The sequence below is a fragment of the Neolamprologus brichardi genome, chromosome 22 (assembly GCF_056152115.1).
Source record: "Neolamprologus brichardi isolate AB-2024 chromosome 22, ASM5615211v1, whole genome shotgun sequence".
NCBI classification, from domain to species: Eukaryota; Metazoa; Chordata; class Actinopteri; order Cichliformes; family Cichlidae; genus Neolamprologus; species Neolamprologus brichardi.
Window position 1 is genome coordinate 31,457,329 of NC_142124.1, and position 23,074 is coordinate 31,480,402.

Genomic DNA, 23,074 nt, shown 5'->3' on the forward strand with positions numbered 1-23,074 from the left:
ACTGTGTGAAGGGTGCGTGCAGATATTGCATCATCAACATTTTTATGCTTCTTTCAGGGTCATGTTGTATTTGATGCTCAAGGATCTCGAATGGCCTGGACTTTAATTGAACAGCTTCAAGGTATGCTACAGCAAACATGTCTACTTTCAAATAGAACTGATTGTTGGGTCTGTGTTTCCACATGCCCCGCTAGTTTAGAGACTTATTCCTCATGAAGAACGCAAGACATAACAGAACAACCAACTCGCTGACGAGGGAAGTTTTGGGTCAGAACCAGCTCTCCAGCCCAAATCCTTCAAAGAGCAGCTTCCCTCGCGGCTATTTATTGACAAACTGTTACAATACACATACAACACAACACGAGCACTTCCCACCGTAAAACCCCCAATGGTTCTAAGACAAGGCACTATGTGTGTGTATGCATGTGCAAGAATGTGTGTGTGTGTGTATGCATGTGAGAGTGTGTGCGTGTGTGTGTGTGTGTGACCTCCTGCTCACCAAAAGGGTCATAAAAGCAGGAAGCTTACAACACAAGAAACAGATCTTCCAGATAGAATGTATCTGCAATAAAACCTCCCCCAGCACAGAGTGGCTGGAGAGGTGGTCAGAGACAAAGGAATGTCTTGATCCTATAGATTGAACTCAGACTTTACAAATTTAAGAAACCACAATGACAACATTCAACAATTAGGGCGATCGTGGCTCAAGAGTTCGGTGTTCATCTTGTAATCGGAAGGTTGCAGGTTCGAGCCCCAGCTCGGACAGTCTCGGTCGTTGTGTCCTTGGGCAAAACACTTCACCTACTGCCTAACGGTGTTGGCCAGAGGGGCCGATGGCCGATGGTGCAATATGGCAGCCTCGCCTCTGTCAGTCTGCCCCAGGGCAGCTGTGGCTACAACTGTAGCTGCCTTCATCAGTGTGTGAATGTGAGAGTGAATGAATAGTGGTATTGTAAAGTGCTTTGAGGGGTCCCGAAAAGTGCTATATAAATACAATCCATTATTATTATTATTATTATTAGACTTAATATTCCCCCCTTTTTGTCATTGTATACTTAAATTTCAACTTATGCACCCTTGTTTGTGGCAGTGTCAGTGTAGATTTCATTCATACACAACTCCTCACGTCATTCACCTTCTATCGCTGCAAAAGTTCACATTCATGTAAGCATTAACCTGCTTCTCGTTGATCTCATACACAGTAAACTACATCCTGCAAGTAAACAAATGAATGTCAACAGTCAAACAAGAAGAATCAACATTCCCAAAAATCATATGTCACTACAATCCAAACATATACAGACACTGGCATTCAAACACATCAGTTGATTTTATTGTTTGTCCATGTGGCTCTCAGCTAACTTCAAAGCTGTAGCCTGGTCAACACTCCTTTTATGACTCCTATCAACCCCTCAAATCGTCTCACTGTAGGCATCCTGTGGGGGTTAGAGTCAACTGGTGAATCATCTGCATTTACAACTCTTCTCCTTTCCTGTTGTCTCTGCAGAAAAAGATTTTTAAAAGGAAATTAGATCAAGTTGTTTATGATCTTCTCCCCCTTTTTGAATCAGGTCTACCCATGGCTCAAAACTTCAACCAGCTTAGAGAAGTTGACATGATGTAAATGTAGACAATCTCTCCCTCGCAGAGGCGCTTCTCTGCAGTGCACCAAATCTGCAAAATGACACACTTTAGGTGATCTTCATCCTTGGGAAGGGTGGTGTCAGCTATTTCCCAGTCTCCTAGCATCTGTGCTTCACACAGAACCACAATTCCATCGCTGAACTTCTTCTGTGCTGTCACTTACGGAGCTTGGCACGCTCCCTCAGGTTCTCACGTTCCAACGCTGCTGACGATTTAAAGCAGAGTACGTCGTACACCTTAGTTGTCTTCCTCAACGTCAACGTCGAATCTCCTTCATTTTATTTAAGGTTTTGCTGTGCGAAATCTCCTCATGACACTCGCTTGGAAGCCCAATAGCACAGCTCTCTGTGTGATGTCTGCTGTGCTGAAGATGATCTCTGACCCTCCTGAAGCCTCTCTCCTGGCCTCAGCTTCCATCTTGTCGACGATCTTCTCAGTCACTCTTTCTCATCATGGCACCTCACGACACCTGCAAATTAAAAGTTGACACTCCTCTTGTGCCACACAGCTCTCGCCATGTGTCAACTCCCCAATGAGACATGTACAAGAATGTTGCACATTCTCTCTGAAAAATTCTCCAGGGTTTCCCTCTTGGAGCAGCTTCACTCCACCTGTAACCCTGTCAAAACATCAGTCAGCAGTTAAATGTTAAGATTGTTTAACTCCCAGCTCCACCTGGAGCCTGTGTCCTCGAAGACAAAGTCTTTAAGTTAAAACAAACTTCACATTTGCAACTAGGGGTGGGTTTTTCTAATCGATTTATCGATTAAAATCGATTCTGACTCGGATAACGTAAAATCGATTCATTAAAATCCTGAATCGATTTTTTAATATAAATTTATTTTGCCCGAAATGCCAGAAACTCTGGTGAAACCTCACAAAATTTCAATAACCACCAAACAGCTAAGACAGTAAATGAGAGCAGGAACACGGATTCTGCACAAAGACTTAAACACACAGCGCGACCCGCGGATCAGAATCAGTTAGATGTGACTTTCTCACAGTCGGGGCTGAAAGCCGACAGCTCGCTGATTCTGATCTGTCGGCTGGTCCGCGCTTTGTGTTTACGCCCTTTATGCGCTGATTCTAAAGCTGTTAGTTTGATGTCTCTCCAAACAATATTGACCGAACCAGCAGCAAAAGAAGATCCAAACTACGCTTCACGTAAACATCGTCATGTATTCACTCTGACTTTTCCTGTTTTGCTTCCACAACAATAAAATCACACTTCATGCACAGCTCTCTCTCTCTCTCTCTCTCTCTCTCTCTCTGTACTTCAAGAACAGTTTCCCGTCTAAAATCTGTTTTCTTCATTATTCGCTTGCTTGTTACGCACAAGTCTACCGTTGTTTACAGCGCTGTCGGCCGACTTTTTTTTTTCCTTTTACTTACTTCCGAAAAGAAAACCTAATTTCTGCCGTTCAATACTGAACAAATTTAAACTTTTTAAAATTATACAAAATGCAAAACGCTTAGCCGTGTCTCTAATAAAACCGCTGTAACTTCAGAGGTAATGTTCATGTGTTGATTAATGGTTTTCTTTCGTTTTTGAAGTACTGCAGAATATTTTTATAAAATCCAGGCCAGGAAAATCACCTTCATGTTTTTCTATGTTTTATCTTCAGCTACTTTGACAAAAAAGGCCTCTGCTGTGATGCTCACACCTTTGATAAAGTCTTGCGTGTGTCAGCTTCCTTTTTATAGATACAAAAATATGTAAATGTACTGATCTGAATTATAATATTTCTGACTGTCAAAATTTCCCAGATTCAAATCGAATTGAATCGAATCGATTCTAGAAATCAGTGATGATACCCAGCCCTATTTGCAACCAACTGCAGCTCATGTGTAATAAAGTATTCAGCATCACAGAGACAACTATCATTGCAGGTTTATTCTGAACTCATTAAACCCCTACGTTTTCCCATAATTTGCTCCAAATCATTGAACATCTGAACTTCATTCCACATTGTAATCAGTGACTTTCCTTAAGTTTGTCACTCACCATGAGCCCAATAGTGGTCAGATAATGAGCCCCATTTGACTATTCTGTAACCACTGCACATCTGTTCAATTGTCACTTCTCTGTCTGTGCTGAATCCTTTACAAGCACTTACAACACAAAATCTCAGTAATCCTGTGGTAGAAAAACATCATTAAGTTGTGTCCTGCTGTAAATCACATGATCAAATCACATGATTAACCCTCTGCTGTAGAAAAGAAAATGTAAATATTAGCGCTGCGCAGGTGTATGCACTCTTTCTCACAGTGCATTCTGTGAGCAACACAAAGTAGTGAATAACCAGCCGAGAGATATAGTCTCTCCAGCGTGTCCTGGGTCTGCCCCGGGGCCTCCTCCCGCTGGGACATGCCTGGAAAATCTCATCCAGGAGGCATTCTTGTCAGATGCCCAAACCACCTCAGCTGGCTCCTTTCGATGTGCAGGAGTAGCGGTTCTACTCTGAGCCCCTCCCGAATGGCCGAAATTCTCACCCTATCTCTAAGGGAGAGGCCAGCCACCCTTCAGAGGAAGCCCATTTCCGCCGCTTTTATCCTCAATCTCGTTCTTTCGGTCACTACCCACAGCTCGTGACCATAAGTGAGGGTAGGGACTTCCCTTTTACACTCAGCTCTCTCTTCACCACCACAGACCGGTACAGCGTCCACATCGCTGCGGCCGCTGCACCAGTCCGTCTGTCAATCTCCCGCTCCCTTCTCCCATCACTCGTAAACAAGACCCCAAAATACTTAAACTCCTCCACTTGGGGCAGGGTCTCATCCCCGACCTGGATTGGGCACTCCACCCTTTTCCGGCTGAGGACCATGGCCTCAGATTTGGAAGCGCTGATTCTCATTCCCACCGCTTCACACCCAGCTGCGAACCGTTCCAATGCAAACTGGAGGCCATCACCCGAAGAAGCCAACAGAACCACATCATCTGCAAAAAGCAGAGATGAGATCCTGAGACTACCCAAGTGAAAGCCTTCCGCCACTTGGCTATGCCTAGAAATTCTGTCCATAAAACTTATGAATAGAATTGGTAACAAAGGGCAGCCCTGGCGGAGGCCATCACCCACCAGGAATGAGTCCGACTTATTGCCGGCTATGCAGACCAAGCTCTTGCAACGGTTGTATAAGGACAGAATGGCCCGTAGCAATGGGCCTGGCACCCCATACTCCCGGAGCACCCCCCACAGGACCCCCCAAGGGACACGGTCGAATGCCTTCTCCAAGTCGACAAAACACATGTAGACTGGTTGGGCAAACAAATCCCATGCACCCTCAAGTATCCTTGAGAGGATAAAGAGCTGGTCCAGTGTTCCGTGACCAGGATGAAAAAAATATTGTTCCTCTTGGATCCAAGGTTCGACTAACGGACAGACTCTCCTCTCCAACACCCTGGCATAGACTTTCCCAGGGAGGCTGAGGAGTTTGATCCCCCTGTAGTTGGAACACACCCTCCGGTCCCCTTTCTTAAAGATGGGGACCACCACCCCAGTCTGCCAGTCCAGGGGTACTGCCCCTGATCTCCACGTAACATTGTAGAGGCGTGTCAACCAAGACAGCCCTACAACATCCAGAGCCTTCTGGAACTCGAGGTGGACCTTGTCCACCCCAGGGGTTCTGCCACCAAGGAGTAGTTTAACTGCCTCAGTGACCTCGCCCCCGGAAATTGGTGGGTCATTCCCCTCATCCCCAGACTGCCAGTGGGATTGAGGACATCCTTGAAGTATTCCTTCCACTGCCTGACAATTTTCTCAGTCTAAGTCAGCAGCACTCCACCCGCACGTAACCTGTCCAAGATGGCGGGAGTGTATACAGCAGGCCGTCTCCGTCTCTCTGTTAAGGATTTTATCTCTGAATTTGCTGACTTACTGGGGAGTGTTTTCTTACGATTGTATTTTAATTGTTGGAGATTTTAACATTCATGTTTGTTGCGAGGACGGCTCACTAGTCAAGGACTTCCTTGCTCTTATTGATTCATTTAATCTCACCCAGTGGGTGGGTGATCCAACTCACACAAAAGCTCACACACTCGATTTGGTACTGTCCCATGGTTTGGATATCTGCATCACGGACATTAACAACCTTGGGATTTCGGACCATTTTCCGATTTTGTTTAACATTGTTACTAACAATGTTGATTTGTATAGCAATGGTTCTCTACGGCAAACGCACTCGATGAGCTCTCAGTCAATTGCTCATTTCACTGCTGCTTTTCTTTATTCTCCTCTTTCTGATGTTAATGGTATTGCGGATTTATCAGCGGAGGAACTTGCCAACCTTTTTAATACTACATGTGCCGACATTCTTAATTCGGTGGCACCTCTGAGGACAAAAAGGGCCAAAATGTTACGCCAACCCTGGCTTAATGACACTACCCGTGCCCTTAGGTGTGAATGTCGGCGCGTTGAGTGAAAATGGAAAAAAGATAAACTCCACGTCTCTTTGGACATTCTTCGTAAATGTCTATCTAGGTATCAAAAGTCTGTTAAAGCTGATAAATCGGTCTTCTTCTCTGATATTATCTGGTCTAACTGCCATAATGTCCAAGCCCTTTTTAGTATTTTTAATTCCTCGATAAACCCTTGCCCCTTCACTTATAGGGATGCCTCCCCTGTACTTTGTGATAATCTTTTAAACAATTTCACTGACAAAATTTTAGTTCTGAGGGCATCTCTCTCATCTCAGTCATTGTTAGTTTCTGACCCTGTTCCAGTCCCTGAATGCTTGACTGTCTTTCAACAGTTCAAGCCACTGTCTTATTCTGATTTAACAGCTATAATTGATCATCTCAAAATCTCTAATTCCCCCCATGATATCCTTCCATCTCGTTTTCTTAAGGAAGCTTTGCCCACTATTGGTCCCTCCAACTTTTACTGAATGTATCACTCTCATCAGGTTGTGTACCGTCAGTATTTAAGCATGCTGTCGTGCAACCCATTATAAAGAAAAAGAATCATGACCCTAGTGCTTTAACTAACTACAGACCAATCTCCAAACTCCCCCTTATATCCAAAATTCTGGAAAAAGCGGTTCTAAAACAACTTCAGACCTTCCTTGATACTAACGGTATCAATGAAAAATGTCAGTCTGGCTTTAAACCTCGCCATAGCACTGAGACAGCGTTACTTAGGGTTTTTAATGATCTTTGTTTTTAATGGCCCCTTGCTAGCCATCTTTCACCCACTGTTAGAAACCTTGGTGTTTTTCTGGACAGCTCTTTTAAACTCGTGAAACAGATCTCCTCTGTGGTAAAAAAAACAAAAAAACAAAACAGTTTCTACCAGCTGGGTTAGATATCTAAAGCAAAACCATACCTCCCTTTGAAGGACCTTGAAAAGCTCATTCACGCTCCTATCACTTCCAAATTAGACTACTGTAATTCTCTCTACTGGGGCCTCCCATCTTCCTCTATTCACGGGCTCCAGTTAGTTCAAAACACAGCTGTGCGTCTCTTAACTGGTACTAGAAATTATGCCCACATCACACCAGTTTTAGCCCATCTACATTGGCTCCCTGTTGATTATCATATCAATTTCAAAGTTCTTTTGCTTACCTTTAAAATTCTAAATAATTTGGCTACCAGCTATCTATGCGAACTCCTTCCCTAATAAGACACTTAGATCTTCCAATCAAATGCTCCTGACGCAACCGAGGTCACGTCTGAAGTCCAGAGGTGATCGGGCCTTTGCTGTTGTAGCTCCCAGACTCTGGAATAACCTCCCGCCTTATATTCGTCCCTCCGAGTCCATCCAGTCTTTTAAATTGCATCTTAAAACTTAGTATTTTAGTCTGGCTTTTGATTAAAACTAGTATGTTATTTCGTGGCTAGTTTTTGTTTCAAACAATTGTCATATTGTTTCCTGCCCTCCTTTTAACTGTTTCTTTTTATTCTGTCTTATGCTATTGCTCGGACCGACTGTGAAGTACTTTGGTCGACTTTGTTGTATTTTTATGTGCTATAGGAATACATTTTGATTTGATTTGATTTGATTTGACTATACACAGTGCAGGTAGAACACCGCTTTCCCCTCCTGAGTCGCCTGACGGTTTGTCAGAATCTCTTCAAGGCAGTCCGAAAGTCTTTTTCCATGGCCTCTCCGAACTCCTCCCACACCCGGGTTTTTGCTTCAGCCACCGCCTGCGCTGCATTCCTCTTGGCCTGTCGGCATCTATCAGCTGATTCCGGAGTCCCACAGGCTAACAATGGACCCCTCCTTCAGCTTGGTGAAGACCACCGCGACAGGCACCAACTACCTTGCGGCCGCAGCTCAATGAACCTCGGCAATGGAGGTGCTGAACATGGTCCATTTGGACTCAATGTCCCCAGCCTCCCTCGGAATGCTGTTGAAGCTCTGCCGGAGGTGTGAGTTGAAGATCTCGCAGACCGGGGCCTCTGCTAGGCATTCCCAGCACACCCTCACTGTACGTTTGGGCACGCCACGTCTGTCCAGCATTCTCCCCCGCCACCTGATCCAACTACCACCAGGTGGTGATCAGTTAACAGCTCAGCCCCTCTCTTTACCCGAGTGTCCAAAACATATGGCCTCAGGTCTGGTGATATGATTACAAAATCGATCATCGTCCTGTGGCCTAGAGTGTCCTGGTGCCACATGCACTTATAGACACTCTTATGTTCGAACATGGTGTTCGTTATGGCCGAACTGTGATTTGCACAGAAGTCCAATAACAAAACACCACTCGGGTTCAGATCCGGGAGGCCGTTACTCCCAATCACGTCCCTCCAGGTCTCGCTGTCATTCCCCACGTGAGCATTGAAGTTTCCCAGTAAGACAACAGTCCCCAGGAGGAGCACCCTCCAGTAACCCACCCAGAGACTCCAAGAAGGCTGGGTACTCTGAACCGCCACTCGGCGCATAAGCACAGACAACGGTCAGGACCCATTCCCTGATCCGAAGGCGAAGGGAACAAACTCTCTCATCCACCGGGAAAAACCCCAACATACCAGCAGCAAGCCGAGGGGATACCAAGATACGCACCCCAGCCCGCCGCCTCTCACCAGGGACTGAGACAGAGTCCAGCCCCTCTCCGGGAGGCTGGTTCCAGAGCCCAAGCCATGCGTTGAGGTGAGACCGACTATATCTAGCCGGTACCTCTCAACCTCATGCACTAACTCGAGCTTCTTCCCCACCAGAGAGGTGACATTCCATGTCCTAATTGCCAGACTTGGTAGCCAGGGATTGGTCCACCAGGACCTCCACATTGTACCCGACTCCTACGGTGCCTCCTGCAGGTGGTGAGCCTGCAGGAAGATGGGCCCATGTCCCTTTTTCGGGCACGGACTAAGGCCCGGCCACCAGACGCTCGCCCTCGGGCACCCTCCCCGGGCCTGGCTCCAGGGCAGAGATCCAGTAACCCTATCCCAGGCAGGGTGAACTGTTCCCTTGATGGTCTTGTCGTAGGGGTCTATTTCATCTAATTCAAAAAAGGACATCAGTGTCACATCTTTGTATTAAGTACACATTGGCATTCAGGATGTGGATAATATAGTCTGACACCATCTATACCAACAGATTGAAGCAGATTTATTTAAATGAACACAAAATGTCCCCATGAAGCTTGTAACTTATTTGCTTACCTAGATTTTCAGTAGTTCATAGAGTCTTCTTGTCACAGTCAAAATGCTAGATTTGATGCCATGTAGAAAATTGTGATTTTATTTCCCAAAAGCAGACTTGATTTAACAAAGGTGAGCCTGTTTATTCAGGCTGCTGACAAATTCAATCAAACAAAAAGTCCAAAAAGCAAGGCAAACCTAAATCCACAGGAACATACTGGGACAGATCACAGACATTGTCCCACCAACTTCTTACCATTTAGCTGACTCCTCAGGACTTGCCTGACTCTCTGCAGGTGCTTATTGGTTGCAGCTGTCCTAGTGGCCTCTTCATGGTTCAAATTTGTCTGTGGGAGTCTTGTAGCTGTCCTCTAATTCTGCAATGTTGCCTTCTGGTAGTGTGATCCCCTCGGTTGTAACTACCTATATTTATATATATAAACACCCTGAGGACCAGTCAGTGAAATACATCACAGTGGGGGGAAAGAAGGTACAGGTAAATACATTATGAGATAGTCAAGTGACTGAAAATGAAACCTGACTAGAGAACCAAACACAGACACTGAGATAAACAAAAACGAAACTTTAATACAAACTGGAATTAAGAACTTAAGACTGGAAAGTCTGAGCAAATGCATAAGGTTGGAAATGTAAATAAAAAGCAAACAGAAAAACAAACAGAAGATATTTAATAATAAGCAGCACCTGAAAGTCCAAAAGCACGACAAATTGGGCCAACAACACTGGACCATCCTGTTTTCAGGATCCAGCACTGTAAAGTTCCCAATTAAACCAGAAGGTCCACTTAAAGTCACGAGATGCAATGTTTCTCCTGTTGTATGTTAAGCTGCCTACATCCTTCAAAAGGAAAGTGAGGCAGCCCATTTCACAAAATGCCAAGCATTTAATTTGAGTTCAGTTCTGGTATAATTTTGCTGTTGTACTGAAATATTTAGAGGACAAATGTCCCTATACATATTTGGCTTGTTAGTAAGTTTGAAGACACTTCTGGATCTTCATTAATTATGTTAAGAGGCATTAGAGTGTGAGCCTCCACTCTCATTCTTTCTCTTTGTCTGTATTTCACAGGAGGAAGCTATAAAAAGATCGGATACTACGACAGCACTAAAGGCAATCTGTCCTGGTATGGGAATGACAAGTGGATAGGTGAGGAACATTCATCTTCCTACGCCCCTTTGTTTCTCTGTCTTGTACTCCACCCTGCACCCTTGTCCCAAATTCCTTTTTCCTCCCTCTGTTGTTACCCTCTCCTCTTTACCATCTCACTCTCTGTGGTCAATTTGCATAAATTTTTTTAGGTTTTGTTTAGCATGTGGGAACAGCAACAATTTGCTAAATTGTAAAAGCTCACCAGATATCCAGTTAAGTCACACCTAGATAACAACAGTTAAGCACTGTGATGGACCAGTGCTGTGCAGTGGCAGTTAGATTCTATTTATTAATTAAGCATGAAAACAAGTTTAATGCCATGACAGTGATACATTACACAGAAGGTGGCTGCTAAAAGTCAAGTAATCTGGGTGGATCTGTGTTCTCTAATAAGCACACAGAGGATCTGAGACTGCATCCATTTCCGTTCTGCCTGCACGAACAACAAAACGCAGATCTCACAGTGGTTAATGCACTGAAAAACTGTGGAGAATGTTGCAAGTCTGTCAGGTGGGAAATAAAATAATTGATGCAATGGGCAGTAGTGAGAGGGGGTAGTTGGTACATATTGACCTTGAGCTGTTTGGAATGTTTGCTTGGTTGTTCAATGCCGGTAGCAAGTCCTTTAAGAAGAGGCAAATACTCTTACTGCTCAAAAGTTAAGGGTAACTTCAAAAATAAATAAATAAATAAATATTTATTTATTTTATTATTATTATATATATATATTTATATTTATATATATATATTTATATATATTTATTTATAAATCATGGCCATGGCACTAATCATGGCAGCACAAGAACAAGCTTTGAGTACAAGATCCATAGAGGCTGGGGTCTATCACAGCAGGCAAGACCCCAGGTGCAGGCTGTGTAAAGATGCCCCAGAGACAATCCAGCACATAACAGCAGGGTGCAAGATGCTAGCAGGCAAGGCATACATGGAACGCCATAACCAAGTGGCCGGCATAGTGTACAGGAACATCTGTGCCGAGTATAACCTGGAAGTCCCGAGGTCAAAATGGGAAATGCCCCCAAGGGTGGTGGAGAATGACTGAGCTAAGATCCTGTGGGACTTCCAGATACAGACGGACAAAATGGTGGTGGCTAACCAACCGGACATAGTGGTGGTAGACAAACAGAAGAAGACGGCCGTAGTGATCGATGTAGCGGTTCCGAATGACAGCAATATCAGGAAGAAGGAACACGAGAAGCTGGAGAAATACCAAGGGCTCAGTGAAGAGCTCGAGAGGATGTGGAGGGTGAAGGTAACAGTGGTCCCCGTGGTAATCGGAGCACTAGGTGCGGTGACTCCCAAGCTAGGCGAGTGGCTCCAGCAGATCCCGGGAAAAACATCGGAGATCTCTGTCCAGAAGAGCGCAGTCCTGGGAACAGCTAAGATACTGCGCAGGACCCTCAAGCTCCCAGGTCTCTGGTAGAGGACCCGAGCTTGGAGGATAAACTGCCCGCAGGGGCGTGCTGGGTGTTTCTATATATATATATATATATATATATATATATATATGTGTGTGTGTGTATAATTCTTATATATACAAAATATATAAGAATCTTATATATACAAAATAAATAATAAATAATAAATAAATAGAGTTAACCCCCTAGGACCCTGCGTCCACATATGTGGACATCACATTTTGGGTTATTTAGACCAAAATATTAACTTTTGCTCTACAAGGGCCTGATATCCACTTACGAGGACGTTATACTGCCACTGTTCTATCAAAATTCTGACAATTTGATACATTTGATAATTCTTTGTTTTTGCATTCATCGGGCCCCAATATGCCCAAATATCAAAGAGAAATTTAAAAATGCATGCTCTGGAAGAGTTCAGGTCTTAGGAGGTTAAACATTATTTAAAAATTGAGGTTTATGTATCATATTTACTATATTTACCACCCTAATTCCCCACAATGCTTGCTTTTGGTGCAGTGCCACCAGAGGTCCTGATGATAATGAGGCTCCAATACTGATTTTCAGCCTTGTCCCTTTCACAAAGAGGATTCTCCAGATTGGTGAATTTTAATATTATTTACTGTGGATGATGACATGGTGATAGTCTTTAGAGTATTACATTGTGGAGCATTATTCTGAAACTGTTCCTCAATTTGTAGACACGTTTTTTGCAGTCTAGCTAACCTTTGTTTCTTCTGAAACACTGTCTTTGTAAGATGCTCTTTTATTACCCAATCATCTTACTGACCTGAACCCAATTAACCAAATTAGCTGCAGAATGTGCCTGATACTAAATTTATTTAGTAACACATAAAACCAAACATTTATCTGGAACTTGTTACAGTTTTGTTTTTATAAGTGGTGAATATCTTTTCATATTGGAAAATAACAATAACAACAAAAAAGATTACCTACAGCACTGCGTACCACTAAAACTGACAGCTGAAATGGAAGTGACAGCACATGCCCAGTTATGTGCACTAACACCAAAGGGGGATGCAGTTTGCTATTGCCATACAAAAAGGAAGAGCATGCACATTGCATTCATGAGGGAGATGGAAGTTACACCTCTAATGTTGTTTTGAACACAGATATGTTTCACCTACCTACTTTCTTTGTCATCTCTTCAGATTGTTTTCTTCCAAACGAGGTGAATTATAATGGGGGCTAATTTGCTATCAGTCATGAATAGGGATGGGTACCGGTATCCGGTGCCATTATGGCACCGGTTCTGACATAAACGGTAGTAACCAGACCGAAAAGCAGCGCACATTTCGGTGCTTTATTTCGGTGCTTTTTTTCCTGAGAGTCATACACTTTGGATTCTAGCCAATCATTTTACCTTTCCAAGGATAGTAGGCGGGTCCAGGTACGTACGTTCTTTTAGAGCAGAGCTACAGATTAAAAATGCTCAAGGCAAAGCGGTCAAAGTCTGGCTGTACTTCATAGCAAAAGATGCAAACTCAGCAGCTGCAACAAGTGCTTTAAGCTGATACTGTGATACTGTGCAAAGGAGGTAACACCTCAAATCTGATTAAACACCTGGCGACGCATAGCGTTTTTTTAAAAGCAGAGAAATGCACCGTATTTGATAGCTTGCTGCGAGACCTCACACCAAGCACATCTACTGTGGGTGTGGTGCCTGTTATCGGACCCGGAGTTAGCAACATCCCCCAAAAACCCGAAGAGGAGAGTCCTGGCCCCTAGCCCTGGCAGTGTAGCAGAAATGATGATGATGATGATGGCAGCAGCCGTTCTTCTCTGCGTGAGTAGCTTAATGTTGTCCATGTGTAATTTACGTTGAGTAGGCTAACCACGTTATTACATTAATGCATGTAAGGTGAACTATCAAACACCGTCGTAGCTACATGCGGCTGTCATCTTGTTTGATGGCAGATACTCCCTTCACCCTGGACAAAAAGGCTAAAATGACCAAAGAAAAAGTGGAAAACAGTTAAACATGAGAGGTTTTTGGACAAAGTTTGTGTTTTTTCCATTGTTTAAGCACTGCTTCCAGCCAAGAGTGATACCAGATATGCTCTATAGCTGAAGAAAAGGCTAACATTGTTATCTTTTTACAAAAAAACAGCTGAACATGAGAGGTTTTTAGACAAAGTGTGTGTTCTCCATTCTTTAAGCACCGGTTCAAGCACAGTTTAAGCACCAGCACCATTTCAAAAGTACCGGTTTGGTACTGGTATCGGATAAAACCTAAACGATACCCATCCCTAGTCATGAATAATAAATGTGCTCAGTGTCGTTCTTAGCTCCTTAGGGTGTAAAGTGTAACTTTTAGACAACAAGGTCATCCAAGTGGCCTCTCTCTGGTATGACAAAGCTTCAAGGGAGGGCTTGTTGTATATGTTGTATTTTTGCAGTCATGCATATTCAAGTGAGAGACATCTGTAAGTTGCCAGATGCTTTCAGCAAGGGGACTTGTTACGTAATGCAGTCATGATGGGCAGTCACCCTAAGGGACATGTCTAGTTGCTCTCCTTCCCTTGCTGTCCGTCCTGCCCTTATAATTGGTTGGTGCCAAAGGAAGCTGTGGTGGTGACATGACAGAATTAGGCCTCCTTACTGTGAGTTTGTTGTAGATTGGTTCTTACGTGTCTTTGTGTTCCAGCAATGGGTATTGTACAAGACATATAGGTTTTCCCCTTGTTCAATTCAATTCAATTCAATTCAATTCAATTCAATTCAATTCAATTTTATTTATATAGCGCCAAATCACAACAAATGTCGCCTCAAGGCGCTTCATAGATACAGAGAAAAGCCCAACAATCATATGACCCCCTATGAGCAAGCACTTTGGCGACAGTGGGAAGGAAAAACTCCCTTTTAACAGGAAGAAACCTCCGGCAGAACCAGGCTCAGGGAGGGGCGGCCATCTGCTGCGACCGGTTGGGGTGAGAGAAGGAAGACAGGATAAAAGACATGCTGTGGAAGAGAGACAGAGATTAATAACAGATACGATTCAATACAGAGAAATCTGTTAACACATAGTGAGTGAGAAAGGTGACTGGAAAGGAAAAACTCAATGCATCATGGGAATCCCCCGGCAGCCTACATCTATTGCAGCATAACTAAGGGAGGATTCAGGGTCACCTGGTCCAGCCCTAACTATATGCTTTAGCAAAAAGGAAAGTTTGAAGCCTAATCTTAAAAGTAGAGATAGTGTCTGTCTCCCGAATCCAAACTGGAAGCTGGTTCCACAAAAGAGGGGCCTGAAAACTGAAGGCTCTCCCTCCCATTCTACTTTTAAATACTCTAGGAACAACAAGTAGGCCTGCAGAGCGGGAGCGAAGTGCTCTAATAGGGTGATATGGTACTACAAGGTCATTAAGATAAGATGGGGCCTGATTATTTAAGACCTTGTATGTGAGGAGCAGGATTTTGAATTCAATTCTGGATTTAACAGGAAGCCAATGAAGGGAAGCCAAAACAGGAGAAATATGCTCTCTCTTTCTAGTCCCTGTCAGTACTCTTGCTGCAGCATTTTGGATTAACTGAAGGCTTTTCAGTGAGTTTTTTGGACATCCTGATAATAATGAATTGCAGTAGTCCAGCCTGGAAGTAATAAATGCATGAACTAGTTTTTCAGCGTCACTCTGAGACAGGATATTTCTAATTTTAGAGATGTTGCGCAAATGGAAGAACGCAGTCTTACATATTTGTTTAATATGTGCGTTGAAGGACATATCCTGGTCAAAAATGACTCCAAGGTTCCTCACAGTGTTACTGGAGGCCAAGGTAATGCCATCCAGAGTAAGAATCTGGTTAGATACCATATTTCTAAGCTTTTCAGCGCCGAGTACAATGACCTCAGTTTTATCTGAGTTAAGAAGCAGAAAGTTAGTGGCCATCCAAGTCTTTATGTCTTTAAGACATTCCTGCAGTTTAACTAATTGGTGTGTGTTATCTGGCTTCATGGACAGATAGAGCTGGGTGTCATCTGCATAGCAGTGAAAATGTATGCTATGTCTTCTAATGATGCTGCCTAGGGGAAGCATGTATAATGTAAACAGAATTGGTCCTAGCACTGAACCCTGTGGAACTCCATAATTAACCTCAGTGTGTGAAGAGGACTCTCCATTTACATGCACAAATTGGAGTCTATTAGATAGATATGATACAAACCACTGCAGTGCAATACCTGTAATACCTACAGCATGTTCTAATCGCTCTAACAGGATACTATGGTCAACAGTATCGAATGCTGCACTAAGGTCAAGAAGGACAAGCACAGAGATGAGTCCACTGTCAGAGGCCATAAGAAGATCATTTGTAACCTTCACTAAAGCTGTTTCTGTGCTGTGATGAACTCTGAAACCTGACTGAAACTCTTCAAATAAACCATTCCTCTGCAGATGATCTGTTAGCTGTTTGACAACTACTCTTTCAAGGATTTTTGATATGAAAGGAAGGTTGGAGATTGGCCTATAATTAGCTAAGACTGCTGGGTCTAGAGATGGCTTTTTGAGTAAAGGTTTAACTGCAGCCACCTTGAAGGCCTGTGGTACATAGCCGATTATTAGAGATAGGTTGATCATATATAAGATCGAAGAATTAATCAATGGCAGGACTTCTTTGAGCAGTTTTGTAGGAATGGGGTCTAAAAGACACGTTGATGGTTTGGAGGAAGTAATTATTGAAGTTAACTCAGAAAGATTAGTTGGAGAAAAAGAGTCTAACTTAACATCAATGGTACTAAGAGTAGCTGTAGATAATATTACATCTGTGGGATGATTATTGGTAATTTTTTCTCTAATGATAAAAATTTTATTTGTGAAGAAGTTCATGAAGTCATCACTAGTTAACGTTAAAGGGATGGTTGGCTCAAAAGAGCTCTGACTTTTTGTCAGCCTGGCTACAGTGCTGAAGAGAAACCTGGGGTTGTTCTTATTTTCTTCAATCAGTGATGAGTAGTAAGCTGTTCTGGCTTTGCGGAGGGCTTTCTTATAAAGCAACAAACTATTTCTCCAGGCTAAATGATGATCCTCTAAATTTGTGACACGCCATTTCCTCTCAAGATTACGAGTCATCTGCTTTAGGGTACGTGTTTGAGAATTATACCACGGGGTCAGGTACTTCTGATTAGAGACCTTAGTTTTCACTGGAGCTACAGTATCCAGAGTCGTACGTAGTGAGGAGGTGAAATTATTAACAAGATAATCGACCTCTGTTGGGGTAGCGTTCAGATAGCTGCTCTGCTCTGTGTTGGTACAGGGCATTGACGATGATAACAGTGGCTGGATTATATTCTTAAACTTAGTTACAGCGCTTTCAGAAAGACATCTACTTTGATAAAGTCCACTCTCCACTGCTGCGTAATCAATTATTGTAAATGTAAATGTTATCAAGAAATGATCAGACAGGAGAGGGTTTTCAGGAAACACTGTTAAATGTTCAGTTTCTATGCCATATGTTAAAACAAGATCTAGAGTGTGATTAAAGTGGTGGGTGGGTTCTGTTACATTTTGAGAGAAACCAATTGAGTCTAACAACAGATTAAATGCCATGTTGAGGCTGTCATTTTTAGCATCAACATGGATGTTAAAATCACCCACAATAATTATTTTATCTGAGCTCAGAACTAAATTAGATATAAAGTCTGAGAAATCCGACAGAAACTCTGTGTAAGGCCCAGGTGGACGATAGATGATAACAAGTAAGACTGGTTTCTGAGTTTCACAGCTGGGGTGGACAATGTTAAGCATCAGGCTTTCAAATGAATTAAAAGTCTGTCTTGGTCTTTCATTAATTAATAGACTGGTGTGAAAAATTGCTGCCACACTGCCCCCTCGACCTGTGCTTCGAGATTTCTGGTAGTTAGAATGACTCGGGGGTGTTGATTCATTTAAACTAACATAATCATCCTGCTGCAACCAGGTTTCTGTAAGGCAGAGTAAATCAATTTGTTGATCAATTATTAAGTCATGTACTAACAGAGACTTGGAGGAGAGAGACCTAATATTTAATAATCCACATTTCACTGTTTTACTCTTTGGTTCAGATGTGGATACTGTATTGTTCTTTCTTTGTAAATGTTTAAGTTGTTTGTTGCTGGTTTTTAGTTTGTTTTTTGTCTTTTTGGAAGCTGACACAGTCTCTATGGAGATGGGTTTTTGGGGGGGTAGCAGGAGGAGAGAAGCTGCAGAGAGGCGTGTAAGACTGCAACTCTGCTTGCTGGTCCCAACTCTGGATAGTCATGTTTTGAGGGGTTTAATAAATTTGTTCCTCATGTTTGTCTCTTTCTTCTGCAAATTCTTTCTTCATAATCCATCCTGATTCATTAGTTTCTTATCTATATAAATCTGTCTAACCTGTCATTTTTCTCTCTTCTCTCTCTCACTTTTATTTTCAAGTGTTTGTTCATCTCCATACTTTCTCTTCATTCTTTCAGTCTCTTTGACAACCACTGGCTTCTTCACATAATGTAATTGTAACCGTTATGGAGCCAATTGTCATGGTAACATACTATCCTGATTCTACCATCAAGGGGCAGGGAGAGGTCTTAATGTAGGAGAACACATTCCCCAAAGGACACTCAGTTATATACACACACACACACACACAGGTAGATTATCTCCCTTCAGCAAACACACCCACTCACTTGCACAGTGCATAGTCTTTATGAGTTATGATTCTGGCTCCCTACAGTTTAGTCTTTTTACTGCAGAATGTGTATTTACAAGGCATTGCACAGAGGGTGAAAAATGCTTCCTAAAACATTAACACAAAAACAGAGCTAAAATGAAGCAGTGCTTATAATGTAAAATGCTAATGTGGCAGACAGTTTCTTAAAGTGTATACACACACACACACACACACACAAACACACACAAACACACACGCACAGTAGCCATATTTGAATACAGTGTCAGCGAACGACATCCCTGTTTTGACTAATTGCATTTTACTTATGTGACGAGAGATCGGCCCCTACAAATATCACCAAAGGTGGAAGAGAAAAGATATTATAGGCGCTGATGTGAAATGTCTGTTTTAACCAAAAAAATATGAAAACAAAAAACGCAAAGGAAAGACACAACACCAGCAGCATCTTAATAAAATGTCATCCTCATCCTCCTCACCGCAAGCCTCATCTCGTCAACTAAAGTCAAAGCTCGAACACACAGAAACACATAAACATACCTGTTTATTCCTGATGATGTTGCGGTTATTTATTGTCACCAGAATAGACATGCTATGAGAGCTAGCATTACACCAGCTAATGTTGGGATTTTGTGTCCTAAAAATCACACTTTGTTAACAGTTTGATTGCATTCTTGCATCATATCAGGGTGTATTCACTAAGTCTTAAGAAGCAAGTAAGTTATTACCACTCAATTACCAAAGTAAAAACCACTTAATATGCAAGTAATATCATGGTAGCAACAGTGGTTACAGTTGAATAATATTACACTTTTTCACACATTTTTTATTGCCCAGCTTGAAGGCATATGTGGAAAGACCAGACCCCACACACACAGTGTGCACCGAATGTCTCTTCATTCCCTTTTGCCACACAGCAGTGTATTTCCACAGGTTTGACACACATGCATGTCCCACTGCTGCTCTTCCCCAGCGTCAGGCACACGTCTGAAGCCTCCTTCCTCTCCAGTCCAGCGTCACTAAAACAGTAGAGAGCTTGTCAGCGCATCACCACCACCTGGCACCGCCTCTTGAGCTCACTCTTCCACCGCTCCCCTGCAGCTGAACCAGGGACCACATCCTGGCCACAGTCCATAATTCATATTCCTTGTCTGTACTGGCAGAGAAGAACTAGCCAACGTAGGGACAGAAAAAATGGTTCTTAAGTTAACCAGCTCAGAAACAAAGCTGACGCAGGCTCAGGCAGAAAAACTGTCTCTTGCTGAGGAGAGGATTGTTGACAATGAGAACCCCGTTTCCTCCTCGAAGAAGAAACTTGTGGAGACGGTGCAGCAGGTGCTTCAATGAGCAGTGTGGAATCATTGATCCAGACAAACTCAGCGGTGAAGTGACAATGCCACAGCTACAGTGATTGTGGTACAGGTGGGGCAGCAAATGGAGGACCATGATGTTTACAGGGACCCCCGAGAGCCAGGCGAGTTGTGCGGAAAATCAGTTTGTGCTCAGAGGTAACTGACGAGACACAGGAAGCCAAACTGAACATGATGCATGCAGGACAGGAGACTATTACGACAAAATAGGGACTAGAGAAACACACACTGAGACTCAGACTGACTATATACAGAGAACAAGGTAGAGAGCGAGGGACACAAAACGAGCATGAGGGACACAGGGAGAGAGAACGGGACAAACAGAATAATGAAACGGAACAAAACTCAAAGAACTAAGAACGAGCACCAGAGCTCTCAAAACGGAACACAAGAATCACATAATTCCCTAAAACATGAACAAGACCAAACAATGCAAAACACATAATACAAAATGCCCAAACAAACTCAAAACAATAGGTCAAAACTCAGGACTGTGACAATAACTACAATTAAAAATGTATATTTATATATATCTCTGGAGGTCTCCACCGGGTTGGTTAACTTTTCAGTTGCTGATAAGTTTACCTATGTCTGACAATTTCAATAAATCTGTTCCCAGTAGTGATTCCCTGGCTGCAGCTGATAGCAGAGGTACTCTGCTCCTGCCCTCTGCCTCTGAACCTTTGAAAGTCCTGAAAGCCAAAAAAAAAAAACCCTTCATGCTAAATATTAGGTCCGAGTCAAACAAAACTTTCCAACAATGCTTTATCATTGCCAGCTGTCATTTAAAACCAGCCTATTCTTGTGACTTGTAGCCATAGGGTGCAAACAGTCCTTATTTGCTGTTGTTATATTTTTGAATAACATTCTACTATACTCAAATTCAAATTCAAATTTTATTTGTCACATACACAGTCATACACAGTACGATATGCAGTGAAATGCTTAGACAACTGCTCGTGACCTAAACAAAAAAAAGAAAAGGCTATGAATAAGATAGGAAATAAATATGAAAATTAAAAAGGGTAAATTTAACTAGGAAGGAATAAAATATATAAAGTAAAGTTGAAAATAAAATAACTGTACAACAAAATACACAATACACAGTATAGAAATATATAAGAATGTATGAAGAAATATAAATATATATATACACAATAACAGCAGCTGTACAAGTATTAAATGGAAATGAAGAATATAATGTTCAGTGTTGTGCAATCCACATTATTTAGTGTCTTGTGCAGTGCAAACGAACTAACTAATACTAACTAGTAACATGTGAAAAAACTATTCTGTTTTGGAGGGGTTGTCTTGTTATTACCTTTCCAGTACATCTGTTGTTACTGTGATTTGGACCAAATCAGATGAATTGGATTCACAATGTTGCTTTGTAAATCTGGGAAATGACTCATGAACAACGTGGAAATCAGTTAAAAAAGATAATCCAGACGTTTAGTCCAGAGCTGCATTTCTGTACCTATTAGTGCTGGTTGCAATGTCAATGGTAAATTAACCTTGCCAATGGGGCCACATATTATGTGACTGTGTGTGACTCACTACTAACATTAATGGCTCTTGGAGGATGGGCTTTGCTAGACACTAAACTGACAGGAGACCAAACACTGGCGTGCATTTAGCGTTTCTGCTCTGCTAATTAGTTTCCCCTTGATCCCTCTTGCTCATGTCCTTTGTTGCATAAAGTGTTCCTAACCTTCATGTTTTGTGTGTCTGTCAGGCTCTGGACCTCCTGCAGACCAGACAGTGGTCATTGAAGAGTTTCGCTACCTGTCTCAGAAGCTCTTTGTGTCTGTGTCCGTCTTTGCTGGGTTGGGAATCCTTCTGGGAATTGTCTGCCTCACTTTCAATATTTACAACAGCAACGTCAGGTACAAAAACTCAACTCTACTTTCACTTTGTACTAATTATATAAACAATAGAGCAAGAGCTATGCAGAAATGGTGATGCTGAGGAAGAACCAAAACATTTAGAAAGCTTTTTGAGTCATTTGAAACAAGTAAACAAGGACTGACTGAGAGTTACTTTGTTTTAATGTTGGCTTTTGAGCTGCAGTAAAAATAAATCAGCTAAATCTTTTGTTAATATTCTATGATATGACACAAATAAATGTCATATCATAGAATATTCTATAAGTACTTTATAAGTAGTCATAGAAAGGGTAACATCATTGGAGACAGTGTGCATTGTGTTGTGAAGAATCCTTTTCGCTGTCTGTGTCAGCATTTAGTTCAAACCTTTATGAGGTTTTGTTACTGCTCAAAGCACCAGAGGGTTCACTTTTTATTGGCTATGAGTATTCTAGTGGAATACATCATAAATTCCATTGAAGGCCGTGCATTCTGTGGTTTGTGGTGAAATGCATTTTAAAAGTAATCATCCCAATACATACACTATGTTTCTACTTGCTTCTTTAAAATAACTGTTGGTGCTGTTGCTCCAGGTACATCCAGAACTCTCAGCCCTACCTTAACAACATGACAGCAGTAGGCTGCATGATGTCTCTGGCTGCTGTCTTTCCTCTGGGTATTGATGGCCTTCATGTCCACAGGAAGCAGTTTCCTATCATCTGCCAGGTACACTTTTAAAGTTGCATCTAACACAATGATTTAGCTAAAGACTTTTAACACTGATGATTAATTTCCTAGTGCTAATTAGAATTATCGTTCTTTACTGAACGGCAACCAGTTCTTAGTACTGAGCAAGTGTGAAACTTGCAACTTTGGTTGAACAGTGACACAACTGGGACTTCTGTGGAGGTGGAGGATTAGCTGAGGCCACTGCATGATGAGTTTTGCAGTAACAGTTTAACAGTCTTACTTGGGGGTGAAAGACTGAGTGTCAAGATGGCTCTTTATGACAGGCAGGTTTCTAGTAATTTGAGTGGTGCAGCAGTGGAGAGTGTGCAGGCGGGTTAGCTTCAGTTAAGTCCTTCTCTTTACAGTCACAAAATTCAGAAAATGAGTGGCAGGTGGATAACACAGGACAGCAGGAGTGGAGCAGAGCAGGTTAGCATGGTAAGGCATAGGCTGACAATCAGAAGTAGGGCTGGGCAATATGGCCTAAAATCCATATCACGGTATAATTTGAAGCATGTGCGGTAACGATATATATCGCGATATATTCTTTTCTTCTGTATAACGTATTTTCCACACTATAAGGCACACTTAAAATCCTTTAATTTTCTCAAAAATCGA

General features: G+C 42.4%; 1 protein-coding gene across 2 annotated transcripts in view; it reads left to right on the plus strand.

Moving 5' to 3' along the window:
- Positions 1–23,074, plus strand: part of gabbr1b (gamma-aminobutyric acid (GABA) B receptor, 1b) — a 106,192-nt gene that overhangs the window by 38,658 nt on the left and 44,460 nt on the right. For both annotated transcript variants that reach the window (XM_087835030.1, XM_087835031.1), the window contains exons 8-11: positions 58–121; positions 10,316–10,393; positions 21,598–21,748; positions 22,321–22,453. In XM_087835030.1, coding sequence (XP_087691156.1) covers positions 58–121; positions 10,316–10,393; positions 21,598–21,748; positions 22,321–22,453 — 426 coding nt within the window. The remainder of the gene's footprint in view (positions 1–57; positions 122–10,315; positions 10,394–21,597; positions 21,749–22,320; positions 22,454–23,074) is intronic.